This window comes from Euprymna scolopes, chromosome 24 (genome assembly GCF_053919585.1).
Source record: "Euprymna scolopes isolate OS-2025 chromosome 24, ASM5391958v1, whole genome shotgun sequence".
Classification (NCBI taxonomy): Eukaryota; Metazoa; Mollusca; class Cephalopoda; order Sepiida; family Sepiolidae; genus Euprymna; species Euprymna scolopes.
The window spans coordinates 82859426-82883671 of record NC_136505.1 but is presented as its reverse complement, the minus strand read 5'-3'; the positions used below and the strand labels follow the sequence as shown (position 1 = coordinate 82883671).

Here is a 24246-nt window from a genome sequence, read left to right as displayed (position 1 = left end):
TTTCCAAAATTATTACATTCATATGCTGATATAAAACGACCAAATCCAAGTTACAACCTGTTCTGAAGAGTAACAAAATAAAGAATAAAATTTTCCTTTTTTTTTTTTTTTTTTTTTTTTTTTCTTCAATAGATGAAAATGTTCAAATATTACTTTAAGTAACTAAATTTTTCTTTCCTGCAAAATTATATTGAAATGTGATTGTATTCTTTAGTAATGGATATCTAAAATTTGCAATTAAAACTTTGATTTTTGTAATTTTTTTGTTTTCGGGTTAATCTTTTTTAAACTTTTAGTAAATTTAGAATAAGTAATTTTAATATTTTAGAAAATTCAGATTGTGGACAATGAGAAATTAAAACTATAGGTGCGAAATCAAGAAAATAAAAAAATAATTGGAATTGTTAACTTCAAATGTCTGTAAAATTTTTGGAATAAAAACAATTGAACAAAAATTTTCAAGACTGGTGTAACTTAAAAATCCAAAGTGGTAGTGAAAATTTAAAAATGGAACTTTTGGGATAGACCTTTATGGCACAGAGCTGGAATGATCTTCTCTCTTCCATAGCACTCTTTTGTATCTCGAATAAAGTATTCTTATAAGCTTCATATGTAGATGAATATGCATGATGGAAAAAATAATTAAATACAAAAAACTAAAACCCGCTTCTATGTTTATCCATCTGTCATTTGGTTGGACATTTAGAAGCACATTAATATATGTACATATATTTTTCCCCTCTGTATTGGGAAGTGATAAATTTGTGACTACCTTTCAGATAGGTAGTTTTAAATGTATATTTGCTTTAATAATCTACAGAAGTCTCAACTATTTTTTTCCTGAGGTAAATTTGTAGTCTATTCTGCTAAGATTCAAGATGTATTCTATAATATCCGTATGTTTTATGTACTGGTGGGACGATTAATCAGAATCGTTAATCATAAGAATCCTGTATTTTGGGGGGGAATCGGAATCAGAATCGCATCTTAGATTTACGATTCTTTCATTACGATTCTCTTATATTTTTAAGTTGAACTGTTTGTTTACTGTCAAAAATTTATGATAAAAACGTAGAACTTTTCATAACATATTTAATATGATGTACAAGGATTTTATTAACTACTTTAAATGTAATCTTTATCTTAATGAGTTTCGAAATTTCTTTGAATTTTTTCTTTCTTAATTCTTTAGATTAAAAAAAAAAAAATTATTTTTACTTTCAGCTTAACTTGCTTTTACATTTCGTTTTTTAGTAATAAATGCTTCTCTACATTAAAAACCGACCTTGTGTCTAACTCTGCCCTTGTGGGGAAGCAAGTAAATAGGAAGTAATATGGCAGCTGAAAAACGTTTTTCGACCACCATAAAAGCATTACAATACATTTAAACCCTGAAGAATTTGCGCCATGCGCACTTGTTCTACGTTAACTAGCCACTACTTGTGTTTCAAACTTAAAAGAAAAAAAAAACGCTTTAAAATAGTAAAAACGCTAAAGCTTCTTTTCGTTTTGGAAGGGAGGTTTCAGGCGCCCCTATTATCCCAAAGAACCAGCTATGTAAACACTTTGCAATATTTTCCAATAATTATTTAAAAAAAAAAATCCTTATCAATTTTTATTTAAAATTAAGAAATTATTTTCTAAAATATTTTGTTTATAAGTAAAATTAGAAATTAATTTTTAAAATATTGTTTATATCCATCTTCATTTAAAAGGGTTACTTTTCAGTAGCTTCACCGGTTGTTAACCTAAATTTTCCGAATGTCAGAACAAGGCTTGTCTGCGGGACCTTCTTATCTAAGCTTCACCGATTTTTATGATTTTATCTGTTTGGATATTTTTTATTTTGCCGGAGTTTATGTAAATAGCGTAGATTCCATTTTGATGGTTAATATAACAGGAAAATTGGTGAAAATCAAAATGGAATCTGCGCTATTTTTAAATATTTTCAAGTTTAATTAAAGTTTTACGATACCCTTTTATTGTTTTTGTATTTTGTTATTTTTATTTATTTATTTTTCTTTTTCTTTTTTTTTTTTTTTGGCCGGATTTTAACAAACAAAATGAAAGCAAAGCAAAAAAAAAAAAAATTTGGTGCTTATGCATGTATCGTAAAACTTTAATTAAACTTGAAAATACTATTTAAAAATAGCGCAGATTCCATTTTGAGGTTGTAGGGAAGAGAAAAGGGCATCCCCTACTAGGCTATGAAGTCTATTTCAAACTCTGTCAAGGCAGAATAAGATGCTTCTAGCAGCTCCTGCCCAAATGTAGCAACAGTTGGTTCTTATACAGGTAGAGAATTGCATCGGCAGTGAGATATCTACTGGAGCAGTAGAATGATCCTGCTATTTTTCCGCAACCTTGGCAACAGGTTTGATGTACGTGTTCCAGTTCAGATCAGGAATAAAAGTCAGACCCAGAAACTAGTCAAAACATGGAGCCTCCCCAAGATGAGAACCGTTCATTTCAATTGATGCCAGATGGGGATCAGAGCGTTGATGATGTAAAGATAGAAGCTTGGTTTTAGATGCATTAAAATTAACCAGCCACCTTTTTCCCCATTGCATCAGATACTAGAGAGAGAAAGAATCAAAACTAGGTCATTAACCTTAATGGTGTGAAAATGACTTTGAAAATGAGAACGGTAGTCCAAATGATCCAAATAATACGAATAACAAATTCAGAAACATAAAAATAAACTTTTTTTTTTTAAATCTAAAATTAGGCTAAAATTTTTCTAATTCCAATACCTCAAAAAGTTCTGATTAATCATCCTAACACTAATATATACATCTTGAACTTTGTTTTTACTTTTTTTTATTTTTTGATGAGGATGTATTATTCATGTCGATTAAACCAATTGCTTCTTTTAGATTTTGGTAATGTTCTTTTAAAGATCAATCAAGATTCATAAATATCGATTTTACAATTTTGAAGCAATTGTCTTACCAATTATTGCGTGTTGGTTTGTTCGATTGTGTTTCACACTATATATTGCATACTCGTATTCATGAAATGATTGCAGTGCAAACAATTGAAACTATCAAGGTTATCCAATGTTTTCTAGCTCTGGTCACAGATTGTCATGGAGGAGCATAACTATTTTTGACTGAATTGGTTTAAAACATTTTATTTATTTACTGTAGCTTGTGTTACAACTCCTAAGGCTGGTGTCCTCTTTATAGGACGATACGCCTAACATAAAATTGTGATTGAAGATGGAAATACAAAATAATTTAAACAAATAAGAAAATAACTTTCGTTCAATTTATTTAGAAAATTAAACTATATATTGTTAAATGTTAAGACATTATGTTGAACAAAGATGGCGGCGAAGAAGCAGTGCAGTCCTGATACTGAGTGTGAAGTAATTGTCAGTAACAAGGATGGCGGCGAATTGATTGAATCCAAAATTCGACAATTTTTATAGTAACTTTGGAAGCTTGGTTGGTTATTACAACTTGAGGTTATAAAAACGATCATCGAAATCATTGGTGTCATATCCCCCATTAGGAGTCAAAACCGTTTAACATACTCCCTTTTTTTATATAATGGAAAAATCCTTTCGGATTCAATTTGGTTGGACTTGAGAAAAGGGGAAAAAATAAATGAAAATAAATAAATAAAATAGAAATAAACAAATAAAATAATTTTTTTTTGTCGGGGTGCGTGGGGAATTTGTCTTTATTCTCATTGGTCAGAAAGAATTATTAATATATTGGTATACTGTGGGCAAAAAAAAGCGTTTTTTTTTTTTTTTTTTTTTTTTTTTTTGTAAATCACTTTTTTTTGATACATATAAAAATAAACACTTTTCAAATATATATATATATATACATATATGCACACACACAAACTCACACAAATATACATTTTTTTTTTTTTAAACAAAAGCTGGACACATTCTGTTAGGTATTAGTTGGTTAATTTGGTTAGTAAGATAGAAATGGTCGCAGTTTAACATTGTACCCGGGACAATTTACAATATTTTTTTATTTTGTGTGTGTGTGATTTCGACTGTTCATGCTTCTCTTTTTGGGTTTCTGAAAAGAGATTTATTCATAATTAGATTCCAAAAAGTTCGGCTATAAAATGTTTTAATTTTATCCTTTTTATAGGTTTAGTGAAAATGTCGGTTATATTATTCTCAGACGTTACATAACTAAGAATAATAGATTTTTTACTTATTTCATCCCTTATGAAATAATATCTGATGTCAATATTCTTCGACTTTTGATGAATCATAGAATTATTTGCTAATAAGATACTACTCTGGGTGTCACAATGAATTACTATAGGTTTTTTGCTTAGATCTGGTTTTAAAATAGATTTTAGAAGGGTGTTCAGAAAAATTGCCTCCTGTGCGGAATGGGTGAGGGTCACAAATTCTGCTTCACAAGTAGAAAGCGCAGCAATTTGTTGTTTAGTTTTCCAAGAGATCATAGGTCCAGGCTTTGACAGTCTAAAACAATACCCCGCTATACTTTTTCTATCCTCACAGTTACCCCAATCTGAATCTGAAAATCCTAAATTTAGAGGATATGTAGACTTTTTAAATATTAAAGATTGTTCCTTGGTTCCTTTTAGATAATGAAGGATTTGTTTTGCACGATTAAGGTCCTTAATTGTCGGTCTCGAGAAGTTTGGAGATAGCTTTGTTACAGTGTAACATATATCAGGCCTAGTTGCGGTCATCAAATAGATGAGGCTTCCAATCATTTCTCTGTATAATCGATCATATATTAATTTTGTTTCGGTCTCTATATTTTTATTTATATCAATCACAACGGGAGTTGTACGTAGTTTGCAATGTTGCATTCCGAACTTGAACAGAATTTTTTCAATGTACCGTGATTGGTTCATTGTTATAGTTTCATTTTCACATGTAAATTTTATACTGAGAAACTATGACAATTGTCCAAGATCGGCCATTTTAAATTTTTTATTTAATTTATTTTTTAACATCTTTTAAAGTGTTGTCACAGTTTGAGGCGAGTAATATATCGTCAACCCAAAAAACAAAATCAACAATTTATTACCTACATTTTTGGTATACATGCACACGTCTACGGGACATTGCTTGAATTCTTGTTCTATTAAATAATTATGGAGTGTTAAATTCGAATTGTGAGCACTTTGTCTTAGTCCATTTAACGGTTTATTCAATTTCCACACAAAATTTTTATTTTTCATTTTAAATCCCTCTGGAGGGTAAATGTAGATTTCACAGTCCATCAGAGCATTTAAATAAGCATTTTTTACATCCATTTGATGTATTTTTAAATTGTATTGAGTGGCAAATTGTAATAAAATTCTAATTGTCGTTAAATTTGTCGTTGTGAAAATTTTGCAAAATATTCCACTCCGGAAATTCGTGAAAAACCTTTTGCAAGAAATCTTGCTTTTAAAAGTTTCACTGCCAAAAGCTGTAAATTTTTTGGAAAAACCCCAGCATGAAGAAATTATTCTTTTAGTTTTGCCACTATTTCGTATGTGTTATTTTCAGATAAAGTTTTCAAGTCGGATATCATAGCTTTTTTCCATTCTTGGTGCTTTTCTGAATTAATCGCCTCATAACTTTCCGGTGCACTTTTCAATGAGTAACAGTAATCCACTGCGTAGTCTTGTATCTTTTCAATTTTTAAGAAGTCTGGCCTTTTTCGCTCCCTTATCGGGTATAGATGTGTCTGGTTAATATTTTCGTCAGTACTATTGCAATTGTTGTCATTATTAATATTTTCATTGTGATCGATTAAGATATTTCCTCACATTTTTCATCCACTAGATCGCCATTTTTAAAATTTAATGTATCATTGAATTTTACATATCCAACCCTTTTTATGGCATTTTGGGTTGGAAAGTAGATTAAATATGTTGGACTTTTTATATCGTAACCTACGAAAAGACCTTTTTCACTTTTATTATTTAGTTTACTGGTATTTTCTATAAATGCAAAACAATCTGAACCAAATATATGCATTCGGTTCATTCTGCTGCCATTAAAGCGTACGCCCATAAACTATGCGCTAATTTAGATTCGATAAGTAGACATCTTGCTATCTCAAAAAGGGTTCACCATGCATTTTCAGTGGTGCCATTTTGGAAGGAGGAATACGGCGCAAATTTCTAGTGTTTAATACGGTGCTTAATTAATAGAAGTTCAAAGTCTTTACTAGTAAATTCAGTCCCATTGTCTGTGCGAATACATTTTACCGAGCCGTACAGGGCAATATCAGCTAAATATTTCTTAGTTTTGAGGATAATGTCGCATTTGTTTTGTAGAAAATAAACTATAATTAAACCAGAAAAATCATCAATAAAGTTCAAAACGTACCTTAGATTATTTTTCCCCATCGGACCTGCTGTCACAATGCACAAGTGAGAGAATTTTCGTAGCTTTTTTATCTGGCTTTTGCTTATATATTTTGTCATTTTCCCCTGTGCGCACACATCACAATTTGGGAGATCGTCTGAAGGTATTATTTTCATGCCTTCGACTACATTTGGTAATTTTTTTAATATCGGCTGTATTGCAGTATCCTAGAATTTTATGCCAGGTTTCCAAGTCGTTACAGGCAGTTTTTGAGGGAACCATACTTTTTAAATAATATAGTCGGCCATTTTCTTTAATGTCAAATACAGTTCTATTGGGGTATATCAATTTTGACTTGTTTTGGCCAAACTTTATATTTGCGCATTGTTGAATGGCAGCCTGTATGGAAAATGTCTTGCTTAAATGTAGGTATGAACAGAGCATTTGTTAGAATACAGTTACAAATTTTGCCTTTATTATTTTTTAAGGATATTTTAGCATCGCAAGACTATATCATTTGACTACCATCAGCAAGTTCAACAAAATGACTTAGTGGATTAAAGTTTGAATCAAACTTAATAAAATCAGATTTCTTGGTGATAACATGTGTTGTAGCACCAGTCTACAAGAAGATTTTTACCATTTGTGGTATTATCAAAGTTACGTGTGAATAGAAATGTATGTTTTTCATCAAAGTTCTCAACGTTTTTTATGGAGTTCATTTTGGAGCTTTTATACCAACATTGGAAACTTTTGTGGTTGGGTCGTCCACAATTATAGCAGATAATTTTATTTTTTTTCTTGGAAATTATTTTTGTGGTAAATATTGCGGTGAGGCGTGTAATTTGGTGGTGTATGTTTTTGAGAAGCATTATTGAACTTCGTAATATTGCTGGAGTTATTATTGTCCACGAGCATCCGATTAATCTCTTCGTAATTGCGCAATGCCACTTTAAATTCACTGGAATTTATGAGTTTCTCTTTTTGCGTTATAACTGTTGTAAATGGTTTAAAATCAGTTGGAAGTCCCTTGAGGGTCATTTATATCAACAAGCTATAGCTTATTATTTCACCTGAGTTTTAAGGCATTGGTGGTTGTTTTTTTTTTTTTTTTTTTTTTTTTTTTTTTCTTTTTACATAGGCATGACCACATTATCAAGGCTAAGAGGCCACTCAAGGATAAGGGTTAATGAGTGTACAGTAGAAATTGGACAATATAGTAATCATTAATAATGAAAATTTGGTAAATTTGATAACTTATATGGAATGGCTCATTAAGAACTTATTTACGTTAGACTTGAACACAACCATATTGTAGTCAGTCGGAAAGCAGGAAAACGGAAGACAATTCCATAGGCGTGCAGTTCTAAGAAAGAAGCTTTGTTCATGGAATCTACGTTTAAGTTTAGGCACAGATAAAGAGTGGGGGGAATTATTGATAGTGTTTACAGCTAGACAAGTATTTCTTGTGAAAGTTAAGCGAGGGGGGACCATAGACTGAAGCTCAGTCGAACACTTTCCATGAAAATAACGGTACATCAGAGACAAACTCGCGACATCTCTTCTGTGAGATAGAGGTTGCAGGGAAGAGAAAAGGACATCTCCTACGAGGCTACGAAGTCTATTTTGAACTCTATCAAGGCAGGACAAGTCCTTTCTAGCAGCTCCTGCCCAGATGTGGCAACAGTATTCCATCCTTGGAGTACCTGGCTCTTATATAGATAGAAAATTGCATCAGCAGTGAGATATCTACCGGATCGATAGAAAGATCCCACCATTTTTCCAGCAGCCTTGGCAACAGATTTGATGTATGTGTTCCATTTAAGATCAGGAGTAATGGTCAAGCTTGTCAAAACTTGAGGCCTCCTGAAGACGAGAGCCATTCATTTCAATTGATGCCAGATGTGGATCAGAATGTTGATGATGTAAAGAGAGAAGCTTGGTTTTAGATGCATTAAAAGTAACCAGCCACTCCTTTCCCCATTGTACTACGTGCTCAAGATCAGAGGAGAGAGAATTAGAGAGAACTTGGTCGTTTACTGTCTTAGATGTGGTACCATAAATGGTAGTGTCGTCAGCATAAATGTCTACAAATGATGTAAGGATGTGATTTGGAAGATCATTAATGTAGATCAGGAAAAGAGTTGGGCCCAGGATGGACCCCTGAGGGACACCGGCATTAATACTGTGAGCTTCTGATTTTTGCCCCTCAACTACTACTCTTATGAACCTATCAGAAAGAAATGATTTAATAATTAAGAAGACATTTCCAGCTATACCATAGCTACAGATCTTATGAAGTAAACCTTTATGCCATACCCTATCAAAGGCCTTAGATATGTCAAGAGCAATTGCCCTAGAAAGGTTGCCTCCGTCGAGAGATTTGCTAATCCTATGAGATATAACTGTAAGCACATCTGCTGTAGATCTAGCAGAACGGAAACCATATTGAGTGTCACTAAGGTTATTTTTGTTGAGATGGTTGTTTCTGCCCTTATAACATATTCGGTAATACTTTCATCCTCGTTACGTTTCAGAGACGTTAGTTATGTATATAGTGATATAATTTTCGGTTTCTCTTTTGATAAATAATGTTCTCTTAATATGTTAAATGCTTTCTGTCCATCATCCAAGGCATCTCTTATAATCAGAGACAGACTTCTATCGTCTAAGTATTGAATCAGTTCTGCAAAATAGCTGCATTCTTTTCAAGAAATTTGGGGTCGTTAGGATTCTCTGTTGGAGATTGTATCACTTTGTGTAGTTTCCGAATCCTTAGATATCTCAGAAATTTTACCTGCCGCAATTCGAATTTAGATTCCGAACCGTCAAATAAAAGACGATGGCTGGGCGCATAACCTGTTAAGTGTTGAGATATTATGTTGAACAAAGATGGCGGCAGAGAAGTAGTGCAGTCCTGATACTAAATGTGAAGTAATTGCCAGTAACAAAGATGGCGGCGAATTGATTGAATCCAAAATTCGACAATTTTCATAGTAACTTTGGAAGCTTTTCATTGGTTGGTTATTATAACTTGATGTTATAAAAATGATCGTCAAAATCATTGGTGTCAAAAACATTTAACATATATATTGGAAATAAATGTGAATTGAGAACACCAACCAGAATAAAGGGTAGAATTATGAATGCAATGTTTGTGTTTTTAAACTTCTAGGTAAGTTGGTGAAAATGCAAAAGGCAAGAGTTCCACAAAGAGTCCTTCTGTGAAAAGAATATATATATATATATATATATATATATATATATATATATATATATATGAGCAAATAGTTAATAAAACAGGTTAAAAAACACTTTGAAATGAGTTAAAAACATATTTAATCTGAAAAGGAAACACTAAGTGGATAGTCCTTAATCCGCAGAGTTTCGAAGAAATACTATCCTTCTCATCAGAGGGGAGGAATTAGCAAAATGCGGGATCGGATTTTGCATGCAAAAGTATTTGATGAAACAAGTAAGTCAAAGATCTTACTTGAAAACAAAAAAAGAGTGAAGCAGATGGAATATGGTGAAGAAAAAGGTGATTACACATGAATGGATAGTCTGGAAGATAAATAATCCAGTGACGGTAAAATCCAAGTATATAATTTCAAGAAAGTTAATTGAATTTCCATTTGCGCAAGTAAAATCCAAAAATCTTGTAATTGGAAGATGGTCCATAATAATCCAAAGGCAAAAATCTATGGAAAAATTCACAAAAATGTATACAAGGAAAAAAAGGAAAAAAATTCCAATAATATTAATAAAAGAAAAATAAGATATGCTTTTCATTCTACTGCTGAGATATAAATAAGAATAATCTTTTATTTTATATATATATATATTATTATTATTATTATTATTAAAAGGTTTAAGAGACAGGTGAAATGCCAGAAAGGCATAGAGTCCAAGTGTCCTTATACTTCAGAGGAAAATATGAATCTAATCCTTGAAACAGTGTTTCATGGTAAACAAGTGATGATCTCTTTAACATTGGTACTATTGTTTGTTCATGTAAAACTATTCAGCGATATGGGAGAGTATCGACTTACTGACAAAATGATGTTTCAACGAAGGAAAAAATTAAAGAAACTTCCAAGACATATAATTAGATATGCACTAACTGTATATACCTTGTGTTCCGCAGGAGTCTACTTTTTTTTTCTTTTTTTTTTTGTTTGTTTTTAATATCCTGAAGATTCAAATTGAACTCTGGAAATTCTATGAACAAAAAGGTTATGAAATAAAATGTTAATGTGATGAGCCTTTTTTTTTTTTTTTTTTTTTTTTTTTTTTTTTTTTTTAATAATAAAAAAAAAAAAAAAAAAAATCTAAATGTTATTACACTGTGCAAAAGGTTGTTTTGTATTTGTAAGAATCCAGGATGTTATGAAATAAAGATTTTTGTAGTCCTAAAACAACCCACCTCTTTATAGCATGTAATGTAAGCACCTGTGAAAATCAGAATGAAAAATAGTGTTACGATAAACAATGAATTTGAAGAAATAAGTAATTTAATTGCAGAAATATGTAGGGAAATGTAGAAACTTCATTTTTTATTAATGGCGTAAACTCATGCTTCTGTTGAGTAGGGCAAAATGTATCCACTCTAACAGTATTCTTAGCTGGAATAAGTATTTTCACAAAATATCTTGGCAAAATTAATTTTATTCATGACAATGTTGTGGAAGAGAAAAAAAATGAAAAAGAGGCTAGTTCTGAATTAAATATTGATATTCAGATTGGTTGGTGTTTGGAGCTGACTTTAACAATCTGACAAGATAGCTTTATATCTTAGATTATTTTTTTTTTCATCTGTTTGTACATAGTCCACATCGGAGTTTTATTTATTTATTTTTATTTTACTAGTCTATATATTAATACCGTAGTACCTTTTACGTACATGTGTATGTGTGTCATGGTTTCCAGATTATAAATTATTCGATTGGGAGATCCTATTTAGTAAAAAGGAGGATAGGTGATACCATATTATTGACATTAAATTAGTGTATAGATACACTAATTTAATGCCCATAGTATGTTATCACCTTCTATTCACCTTTTTAACAAATCGGATCTCCCGAAGACGCAATGTAAAAAAAAAAAAAGGAAAAAAAATTTTTTTTTTAAATAAATGTCGCTTTTGAACCTAAAATATACTTTCTTGGTTTTCTCGCTAGGATCCAAAGGTAGTATCTGTTCTGTCTAAAGATGCTATAATATCATGGGGTTTCCGTTTGCTGGGTGTCCATACAATATAAGGATATTAGCGATAAACTGTAATAAACAGATGTATTCTGATGCTACATAAACCAAATTACTTAGATAAATAATTTTTGTTTTAACAAAAGGGGCTAGAATAATATTAGGGGAGTCTTCATTCATGCTAAGTGTCCACAGAATGCCCAGCAGCAGTATATTACACATGAAAAATGCCGCTGTGGAATTTCCACATGTCCCACTAGTAAAAAAAAAAGAAAAAAAAAAAAAGAAATTTAGCCTGATCTGTGCTATAAATATTAAGATTAAATGCCATTTCAACTGCTAAAATTGCACTGAAGTCATTTTTGCATGTTTTTTTTTTTCCAAGACTTAATAGACTGATTTGACCTAATAAAGATTGCTTCCATTATGATTAATTTTCATTATATTTGTAAGGATTTTTCACTTGTTAGAAACTTGCACTTCTTGTTATATGTTGTGAAGTCTGGTGTAAAAATGTAAGATGGTAATTTAAAAAAATTCTAACAAACTTTGAATGATCATAATTTGATATCATTGTTTTGCACACATTTTATGCCCACATTGACGTTGTTTGGGATATTTAAATGGAGAGGAAAAGAATATTTACCGACTTACACGGCCATGATTTTTACCAGCATGTAGTTTTCAGCTGTTGTCTTCGAAAGTCACGTCAAAGCTTACTTTTTAATTTTTTTTTTTTTAAATTCTACCTTTCCTTTTAGAAGTGGTTATAGTATTAAATTTAATGAATATGTATTTGTAAAGGGAAGAAAGATAAAATGGGTGATGAGAGGGAAGAGAGGAATTCTTTTAAACAATTTGCGGGTTGACTAAAGTCTTGGTGTTAGGAAATAGGTCGAACATAAGAAATATGGTAAATCATGTTGTAGGCACGTTTTACTGGAAGTGAGGGTCAGCTGATCGGATCTGCATGTGAGTCACATGATCAGGTTAGCTGGGGTCAGTGAGTTGGGTTTTGGACGTAAAGAAGAGCGGATAGCTTAACAGGTTGTCCCCTCCCCTTCACTTGGGGTGGGGGGCTGGCGTGCATGAAAATAAGACCTTGAAGTAACAACACAACCAAAGGCATTCATTTTCCATTCTTCTGCGATCGACATCTGGAAGGTGAATAAAAACTATATAAAACCAATCAACGTTTTGGAGTGAATGAATATTCGTCCAAAATTGGTTTCAAGTCTCCCCTCCAAGGACAAAATGAATTCCAGGTGGACAAGATCAACGACGCATGAAGTTAAGTTATGTACAAAATACGTGTACCACATACACACACACACACCTGCATATGGACAATTAGATATGAATATATCACAAATAGACAGCAACATTTAGACGATCATACAATGGTGCCCCTTTTATGATACCAACAATACAACACTGAGCCATTGAATCAAAAACTTCCTGAAAGTTTTAAGATTCTATTTTTTAATAACTTATTAGACTTCTTGATGCCTCAAATTTTTTGTTACTTAGAGGCAAATTTCTGGGAGCTAGTCGGCCATAATAAGATTATAACTTTTTGTACTTAGGGTAAGGCATTGCAAGTACGTGTGTATGGGGGAGGGGATGGCTGATGAAACTATTTCTTTAAAATTTGTATTTTTTCTAATAGATGAACCGTTGTTTCCTTTTTTATTTTTTAAATGAAAAAAAAATTTTTTTTTCTCTTTTCAGCTTATATTAGCGGATCGTTCCTTGATGCCTGGGGATTGTGTTCGACGTCTGATTCAGGGAGAAGATAGCCAAAGAGGCTACGTTCAAGACATGACTGTCGAGTGTTGTCTACAGGTGATGGGAACGAAAAAATTCATTGATGGAATTAATAGCAAAGACCTACTTCAAATCCGTGTAAGTATGTTCTTTATTCATGACAAAATGACTGAATTTTGATGGAATTGTTTCAACTGTGAAATCCAATGGTCACTCCCTCTCATATGGACTGAAATGATAAAAGTTAACACTTGTGACTTGAAGACTTATGGAAACCTTGATGGTCTGATCTAATAAAAAAAAAATAAAGTGTACAAAAAATATTTCTAGATTTTTAAAAGCTATAAAAAAAATGTTACCCATTGGATAATCCATTGAACTCGCAAAGCCAGCTAAATATTAAAAATAAAACGAAATCCAAATTGCATTGCTTTCTGCTTGCAATCCCCCCCCCCCAATTATTTGTTAAATCATATTACTTATGTTATATCTTTTTGTTTATAATGGACTATTCCAATCTTTTATACTTTCATTTTTTTTATTTTTTTTATTGGGGGTCGTGAGAGTGGAATGAGAGTATAAATTAAGAGGAAGGCAGATGAATCTATAGATAACTTCAAAGAAATGAGTCTCTTTATCAGTTAATTGCAAATTATGGCTAATTAAACTAAATGAAATGAAAGTTCTTTTGTAAAAATTGTATAAAGAAAAAAAACTTTAGGAGAAACAAACCTTTATTAACTCTGCTTTAGATTTCTGGGCAAATTGAACCAGACAAACAAAGCTTGTTTTTACTGGATTAATTTCATCACTTCTGGTATTAGTCATTATGTTAATGTGATCATTCTCACTCACTATCCAAGTTTATTGTCTGTTCCTTTTGACAAGAGATAAGATGCTAAGTGTCCAGTGATCATGATTGTGGGGATTGACTGTGCCCATATGCTTTTGTATTAGAAGTTGCTGCTGGGAAGCAACAGAGGAAGGCAGATGCACTAAGATATCTGTAAAATCGGCCTTCATTCAGATCAAGCCTGTGATTGTGTCAAATTAAAACAAAAACAATTCATGTGGACTTTGCTGTAGATTATGATTTAAAAAAATTTGTTTTTATGATTTGTGTGAGTATCTTGATGTTTTATTTGAGGGAAGAATACTCAGTTCTATTTTATTTACACATGCCACAAATTATCCAACACGGGCAGAACTGGAAAGACCCAAAATACCTGTTGGTTGCCAATGCAAACGCTTTTTGGAATTTTCTGTTTTATTTGACAAAGTACTTGTTTGTCAGTGACTGCCAGAGAAACTACAACTATCTGTAAATGATACAAGGATATTTTATTTATAGTTTAGAATAAAACAAAAACAAACTTCATAATAATTTTTTTTGTTTTTACATGAAATTTAATGGTGCTATTTTATTTTTATTTATTTTTTATTTTTTTTTTGCTAATGGTATAGCATTTGTCAAAAACAATATTTGAAATTCCTTTGCTCTAGTGATACTAGCACAACCCATTTCTTAGCATTGTCCGAGGCAATATATAAATTTTTTTGTAATGAGGTGGATCTTGAACTCTGCCAAATAGCATCTGTCAAAAATAAATTTTAAAACAACTTTGCTCGGGCGATACCAAGAATGATAATTAGTATGTAGCCAAATTTTGGTATAATTTATTCAAATGAGTTTGTAGTAAAAATGTGCTATTATCACTCATCATAAAATAAAAATTGGAAAATGCCAATTTTTATCACAATTAAAAAAAAAATATTTTTAATCTATTTTTTGCCTTTAATTTTATTTTTAAATTAAAATTTTTTTTTTAATTAGATTAATTATTTGGGTGGAATTCTGAATTTAAAAATATTTTGACAAAAAATGCAATTTGATGGCAATTTTTCACATCAATCAATTGATAAAACAAGTTTCTGCTACTTAGCAAACACTCATCTTAAACACAGAATATGTCCTAAAGACTACATGCATACTATATCTTTTTGGTTAAGAGTTTTTGTTTACTAACTTTAGTTAGTAAACAAAAACTCTTTAGAGAAACGGATTTTCCTTTTAAAAGTTTGTTTTTCTGTTATAATTTAATCATTTCAAACTAATTTAAAACATTTGTAGGAACCTGATGATTTCAAATATTACTAATGTTTTGACTAGACAAAGTGTTATGATAAAAAAATCAAGAATTAAGAACATGCATGACCAGATTTGGTAGAACACCCAAAAATACCCCCCTATCTTCGCATCTCAGTCCGTCACAATTTTATTGCCATAAATGTATTGTATAACACAAAACTTTCCAACAACAACAACAACCCACAGTCACCCTTATGCCTCTGTACCTATTACAACAACTAAACAAACAAAATAAAAAAATGTTCACTAAAATTTTGCACTATATAAATCAATAAATGTGAAAGTTTAATCTATTTCTTGCACTGATGGTGATATCAGGATACTCTATTTCAAAATTAATTCAACTTTACAATAGCATCTTGCTGTGTGCCTTGTAAGATGCTCAACAATAATATTCTAAACTAAAATGATCAAACCTGAAGTACATTGTTGTAAGCATAACTCGTTTTATTTAGAAAAACATTGAGTATTTTGTGTCCATGTGGCAGTATGAGAACATTTTTGTGTGTGTGTGTTAAAATTTTCTCCTGCTTGCTTCATGTGAAAATTTGTCAGATTTGACAGGTGTGTGTGCACATTAATGGTTATAATAGTTTTGTACAGTCATTGGCTGGTTTTATGCTGATGGTGGTTTATCATAGTTGTGTTGCTCTTGCATAGCTATTTTATGTAGACTGCAGTTTGTTGTAGTGTTTTACTTTTTTTCAGTCCTGCTGATTTGTGTAAGGTGTTTAGCACATTTCATAGAAACTTCCCCAACATTAGTTTTGGCTGATATCAATGTCATGCAGAATTTGTTGGTGGGAAAAGTATGATATACTTTGACATACAGACATAGGCAGGTGATAATAATCCTATTTCTTTAACAAAGTTTCAGTTAGGTATGAGTGAATCTGTTAGCAGGAAAATATTGTTGTGGCATGGAGACTGGGCATGTCATTTGGTATCTATTTGAAATGTTAGTTTGATAATATTAGTAATTACAGTTTGTCATAGTAATTGTAGCTTATCGCTGCTGAAGATTATCACGTGATGCTAGCACAGTGATAATAAAATAGTAATTTCCTCTGGTATCGGGTGTTCGTTGGGATCAATATGGCATATGTTCAGTGGCAGGAAAAACATATTTTACATCTGCATGGAGACGTGGTCACTGGTAGCCAACGAGGTGTCACCATTATTTTCTCTTTGCTTTATATAGATGTGCATGTAGAAGTTTCAGGAATATTTTTCTTCACACCTAAATGTTATTGGCTATAGTTTACATTTTGTCTTAGTCGGATTAAAAATATTTCAAATTCAATCACTCTTGACAGCCATATTATTTTTATATACTGCTTACGTATATGTGATCTAAGTCTTAAGCTTAACTTATTTGCATATTTAATTGTGAATGTACATTTTATTAATTAACAATTCCTTTTTATTTCAAAGATTGTTTGGATTTTAATATAAAAATAGTAAGGAATATTGTTTTATTTTATGACAAATGTTTAGCATTTGTGTTAGCCGTCCTTTCTGCCTTTTCTTTAGAAGTATTGACTTTTCAACAAGTTGTGATCTATTTCTAAATCCCGAGTTAAAAACAAAGCCTTCTATTACTAAAATGTACAAACTATCATCCAGACAAATGAATTTCTTTTTTATAGTCATATTTAAAAAAAAAAATTATTAATTATTTTTAAATTATTAAAATGTTAATGTTTATGTGCATATAAAAGTGAAAGTTTTATTAAAAAATTTTTGAAAATTTTAAGTTGTGAATTTTGCTAATCAACCTAGTGTGTGTGTGTGTGTGTTAATTATCCATACGTGTGCGTTTTGCCATCATGTGGTTTTTCAACATGACTGAATTTAGTGAGATTTGAAACTGACTAAAGTTACTGTAGTCCGGACCTTCACCCTCAGGCCACAAAACCTTGTTATAATTAGTGTAAGAAAAGTGACTTCCTCTAGCATTTAGGAAATGCTTCACTGTAGATAGCCAAATTTGTTCAATTATCTAGTGACAAAACAATAACAAACAAAAATGTGTATGTATATTAGTAATCTCTCTGTCTAGTGATATAGTTGAAAACAAATTCATATATTAAATTCAAATAACAAGTTTTAGTAAAATTTGATGAGGAATTGAATAGTGGTATTATTCTTGTATTAACAGATGTTGGACTTGAAGAAAAGATGGGGTTTTCATCATTTTATATCTGACTTTAAAATTTTAGAAATTAAAAAACAAAAGTATAAAAATAGTAACATGAATAGTACAGAGAACAGGCATTATTCATAACAGGACTTTTTAGAATCAGTTATTTTGCATTCTATATTTTATAAGTTTTTGGGAGGGTTGGGGCAGATATTTACCCAACCTTGATTGGATGGGAGCAGGTATAGATGAGGTGATAAATTGGAATAAATTTCAATAAGTTTATAGTCATTAACCCTAACCCTACTCAAGCCAAACATAATGTTTGCTGATAGTCAGAACCTCTGTGCATTCTTCCTCCAAGCCCTGAACTTCCTTTTTAACATTCTTAAATTTTAATTTCTGTAATTTTTAATCTATAAATGTTAAGTAGATCCCACAATGTTCTTCCTTTGATCAAAATGAAATGTACTTTTTTTATAAATTTTTATTCACCACCAAACAAGGCACATGTGATTATAGGGATCTGTCCCCCCAAACATTAGCAGTTTGTGAATAGACACAAGAACTACAACTTTATTATATAGTAATTTTAATGTATTTAATAGACTTGCTCGACCCGTTGGATCACAACTACTTTTCTATTTAGATTATTCAGAAAATTTATATTGTGACATATCTGTTGAGGCATTTCTCTTGCATAAATAAAAATGAATCTTTTCTTCTGTATTATCCTTATGATAATATGACCTTTTCTGTCTGTGTGAGGAACGATCTCTATCAAACTACCCTGTCAACATTTGGTCTACAGACTTGAAACTTGATATATAGGGGATTTGGATCTGTGAAACTAATTCGATTTGGTTTTTAGCTGATAAAAATAGCTGCTAATGGGGTCAAAATTAAAACTTGCCAGGAATAAGTCGACTAAATGTGTTATTTCTATGCATATGCAAAGTATACCTTTTATCAACGTTATTCTTTAACGTTTTTGTATGCATATGGATTTGTCAGACTAATGAATAAATCTGGAGAGCTACATGTTTTGCTTCAGATTTTAGCTGATGGCACCCAAGTTATTTTATTTTTATTTTAACTTTTGAAATCACTATATATTGAGTACAATATAATAATAGAATATTGACTCTATTATATGAAATCTGCACAAATTAAAATATTTAGCCCATTTTACAACCAGATAATGCTGGGCAGCCTACTAATATATATAAACGTAACCTTGTCTGTCTGTGAAGAACGGCCTCTACCAAACTACTGTCAAATTTAGGTCTACAGACTTGGAACCAGATATATAAGAGATTTGGACTTGTGGAACAAATTCAATTTATTTTTGTCTGGAAAAAATAGCTGCTATGGGGTTAAAATTGAAAAATTGCAACTTGGCAGGCATAAGTTGACTAAATGTGTATCTTATTTGCATGTACAAATATGTATTTATACTTTTAACTACAATGATTTTTAATGTTTTGATATGCAGAGGACTTATTTCAGGTGTTAATGAATAATGCTAGAGAACTACATGGGTTGGTTTTGATTCTAGCTGATGGCAACCAAATCGTATTTTATTTATTTTTTAAACTTTTGAAACTACTACTATATGTTGGCTGCAATATAATAATCAAGAGTTTTGGTTCTACAATAAATACAGAAATCTGCATAAATTTTTTATATATATATATATATATATACATACACACAGGCAACACCGGGACCTGCTTGTTATTATATAAAAGTATTTTTCTTTATTTTTCTATTTATTTATTTTTTATAGAAGTAAAGGCTTATATTTCCATCTAATTTTCATAATGTTTATGATAGGTACAGACACACCCAAGTAATTAAGATGACTATGCTGAAAAAAAAAATCACTCTAAATGTCCATCAGACATTGGTTGATAGAAATACATAGGTAGCAAAAAGCAAATGTGTTACTTGTTCAGTTAATTATAATGTATGGCTTATTACGATTAAAATATTTTTGGAAACATAACTCAATCCCAAATATTTTGTGGGATTAAAGTATATAGAAAAATAGCCTAAGGGAAACTAATGTTGATTAATCCACATTTAATATAATAGATATATTCACCAATTCCTGGTTTTAAATTGAGTTCAAACTTGTTTCGTTTAGTTTTTATTTTAATCTAATATCGATTAATGTGTAGAGATACTTTTCACTGCATTGTTCGGTTTAATGGCTCTAAGCCAGTGTTATTAGTCTGGTTGGGAAAGTGACTAATTTGTTTGCATCATGACAGTCTCCATTAATATATGGACGTTTTCCTCTACTTCTTTCAGCCACCATTTTGCTAAATCGTATTCATTATCCATCTGGACTTCCCAGTTAATCTTTTTTTTTTTTTTTTTTTTTTTTTTTTTTTCTTTTTCTATTTTTTTTCTTTTTTTTTTCTTTTTCATAAAACATTTTTGTCTCATTTGATCTGAGAATAGTTTTTTGATGAATATTCCGCATTATTTGCCAGTATTTTGGCCATGCATATTCTGTGTTATGCATTTAATGTTGAACAGTTTTCGTTTAGATCAATTGCAAATGTTACAATGCTGCAGAAATTTCCAGAGATTAGGAAAACTCAATAAAATCTTGATAACAATGGCTCACAAGATATGATAACCCCTTTCTCCCCTTTTCATTGGTGACCCCCCACTTTCTCCCCTTTTCATTGGTGACCCCCCACTTTCTCCCCTTTTCATTGGTGACCCCCCACTTTCTCCCCTTTTCATTGGTGACCCCCCCACTTTCTCCCCTTTTCATTGGTGACCCCCCCCCACACTTTCTCCCCTTTTCATTGGTGACCCCCCCACTTTCTCCCCTTTTCATTGGTGACCCCCCCACTTTCTCCCCTTTTCATTGGTGACCCCCCCCACTTTCTCCCCTTTTCATTGGTGACCCCCCCCCCCCACTTTCTCCCCTTTTCATTGGCGACCCTCCCTTTGTCCCCTTTTTTGTCCCCATAAGTCACTTATAGGTGGGGCACATATATATTAGTGATGGTACGATTCCAAAATTTTTCCTGATTCCAATCCAATTACAGATTCTGTTCTAAATTTCCGATTTGATTCTTGATGCCGATTCTTTTAATATTTATAAATATTTAGAGATTTTTTTTTTTTGTAAACTTTCAAATTATTACATAAATGCCCCCATGTAATTTCCGGGTATATTTTTTCTCAAATGTTTTCCTTGTAATGTTGAAAGACAGCAAAAGGTTTCTTTTTGATTCAAACGAAGCCAAATTGTATCAGTTTGTCGTTAGTGCACAACATGTTACTTGACTGTTTTCATAAACAGTTGAAAATAGTCGACGATTGGTAGGTAAAATCAGAACGATGTAAGAACAAAATATTAACAATGCCCCCCCCCCCACTCCTTTATGTTATGAACGAATTTCTAACTAATAATGTAACTATTTAGAAAACTATTTTTAACTTGGAGAGGGCATTAGAATATTTAAATTTTATTTTAATTATATACATTTGGTAGGTTATTAAATTGCTTTGCTGTAAAAAAAAAAAAAAAAAAAAAAAAAAAAAAATACAAACGAGATGTAAATAATAACAACAAGCGAGACCTATGGAAATTCCACAGGCGACTCATTCATATGTAATATATTGATGTTGGTATTCATGGTGTCAATGGAGATGCTCTGATATTATTGTAGCTCTTGTTAAAACTGCAAAAGTATTTATCTAAGCTAGCAGGGATGCCCGGCATAGCTAGGTTGTAAAGTATGCTTAAATATGATATTTTAATTCTTGCAGATTTCATATGTATTATTATAGAGTTAATGTTCTATCGATTTTTTATATATATATATATATATATAATGTTTAGAGGTACAGAATTTAAATAAAGTTTTAAATATAATAGGCGGAAGTTTCTCGAGAGCTCTTTCAGCTATCATCTCATCAGGAGAAAATGGACAGCGTAAAAATAATAATACTATGTCGAAAGTAAAGAGTTCTGATGGTCAACTATTGAATGTGGCAAAAATTATGGGGACACTAAAATAAAGTTTTTTTGCAAGGACGTCTATAACAGGATTAGACCCTCTGGTTCACAACGTCCTAGAATGTATGGTCTCCCCAAAATCCACAAGCAAGGTGTTCCACTGAGACCTATTTTATCAATGGTTGGTTCGGCACATTCTTTGGCTCAGTGGCTTGTGGAAATTCTGCAACCTGTGCGTGAGTTATATACCACGCACTGTATCCCTGATTCTTTTCAGTTTGTTGATTATGTACGTGGGTTGGATTCTAATGCAGAGACATCTTTTATGTGCTCATTTGATGTCTCTAGTCTCTTTACCAACATACCGTTGGATGAGACTATACGTATATGTACCGATGCACTTTACGATGGTTGCCTGACTGCTCCACGTTTTTCTAAAGAGTTTCTTATTGAACTCATTTTAATGTGCACAAAATCTGTGGAGTTTAGTTTTTGTGATATTATGTACTGTCGGGTTGACGGGGTTTCAGTGGGGAGTCCGTTGGCCCCAACTTTAGCGGATATTTTTGTCGGGTACAATGAATCCGTTCTGTTTAATTCTATAACAAAACCCACTGCATATTTCAGATATGTTGACGACACTTTTGCTGTTTGTCCATCGCAAAGTGAAGCGTCAATATTTTTTGATAGGTTGAATTCTTTGCTTGGTGCTGTAAAGTTCACTATGGAAAGTGAGAAGGACAATTCGCTTCCCTTCTTGGATGTTCTTGTCAAATGTTCAAGGGGGGCTTTCTCACTACAATTTATAGGAAGCCGACATTTACTGGCCTATATGTGAACTGGTTGTCTTTTGTACCAAAATCACGTAAGGTCAGCTTAATTAGTACTTTTGTACATAGAGCCCTGATGATTTGTTCACCTAACAGATTGGACACCGAACTCGATAAGATCAGGGAAATATTCATCAATAATGTCCTGTTGACCTTATTGATGACTGGATTGTTAAAAAGGTTGCAGATTTTAAATCCCTTAAAAAGTTTGGACCTTTGAAATGCCCAGTTTATTTAAAATTACCGTGGATTGGGGAAAAGACTAACAGACTTTCCAAACAGATTCGCAGAAGTATTTATGACTGCTTTTATTCTGTGTCCTTGCGTTTGGTATATACTACGAGACCTGCATTTCCTTCTTTTCGCAAGGATAGTTTGCCTTACATCCAAAATAGCAATATTGTATATCAATTCAAATGCCAGTGCGATGCTGGTTATGTTGGGTGAACATCCTTGCATCTTTTGACTCGTATAAACCAGCATGTTCCATCAAAGATCAGACAAGGGAGGATGGGGTCTGGTAGTCTCCCTCCTTCTGCAGCCTTGGACTTTGCTATTGGGTAGCATTTGGTTGACAACCCGTGCTGTGCCGATAGATATAAAATTGAATGGTTCGAGGTGCTACATAGAGCGGACTCCAGAAACCATTTAAAGATTTTGGAGTCTGTCTCTATTGCAGTGCGGAAACCTTCTTTGTGTCGGCAGAAAAAAAACATCTAATGCATTGTTTCTCTTTGGGGAACTGTGAATCTTTTCTCCCCCCCCCCCTCGTTGTGCCATTATTTTAATCGTTTTTTAAACGTTAATAAACTTTATTTTAGTGTCCCTGTAATTTTTGGCACATTCAATAGTTCACCATCAGAACTCTTTACTTTCAACATAGTATTATTATTTTTACGCTATCGATTTTCTCCTGATGAGATGATAGCTGAAAGAGCTCTCGAGAGACTTCCGCCTATTGTATTTAAAAATATATATATATATATATATATATATATATAATGTTGCGATTTCAAAAATTAAAAAATATATCCAAATGACTTGGGTGCATCAGCTTGAGTTCATTCAACTATGATCAAAATAATGAAGAATTCTTGGTAAAAGTATTTATTATAAGAAATGTGAATCTATAATAATTAAACAAGTCACTTGGATGTAATCATGACACACAAAATAAATAACACGCTATCGTATTAATATATAGTATTAAGTCATAAAAACCACGCTCCTTTCCTACTACTAATCCTAAGTATGGGTGGCAATACAAAAAATATAGCAATTACATGTGATTTTATGATTCTGCTGATTGGCCTTAGAATTAGTGGTAAAAATTACTTAACTGCTTAAAAAGTTATAATGTACCGAAATGGGATCAGTTTACATTATATTTATATGCACAACTGAACCCCCATTTTAAAATAATGTTTCAGTGTGCTTACACATAATCGCTGAGAAAACTTAAAATTTTTAGCATTTTTAAGCTGTAAGCAACAAACAAGTCCATCTATTGCTTCTCTGTAGTGGAATAATATGAATATATAAATCGCTTAAATAAAATAATTCGTGCAAAAGAGGAACAAGAAATTTATTTTAAAGACAAAGAAACAAATTTACACAAAATAAATGTACAAAATAAATTTAACAATGCATACTTGTCCATATGCGATTTTCAAAAAAACTTCTTTTAAAAACACACAAAAGGAAAAAATATATTACTCACATTTTCTTTTTTTAACAGCATGAGACTTTCTGTGCTTTTAAAGCAAATAAGCTCTACAATAATGCAAGAAACAATTTCTTTCATGGAGAGTTTTTTTTTTTTCTTAAAATTTGTTGAAAAGTCTATAG

General features: G+C 31.7%; 1 protein-coding gene across 2 annotated transcripts in view; it reads left to right on the top strand.

The window, feature by feature from the left end:
- LOC145246809 ((E3-independent) E2 ubiquitin-conjugating enzyme UBE2O-like) overlaps window positions 1-24246 on the top strand; it is a 189766-nt gene that overhangs the window by 83230 nt on the left and 82290 nt on the right. For both annotated transcript variants that reach the window (XM_080108628.1, XM_080108627.1), the window contains exon 2: window positions 13253-13426. In XM_080108628.1, the coding sequence (XP_079964754.1) occupies window positions 13253-13426 (174 nt within the window). The remainder of the gene's footprint in view (window positions 1-13252; window positions 13427-24246) is intronic.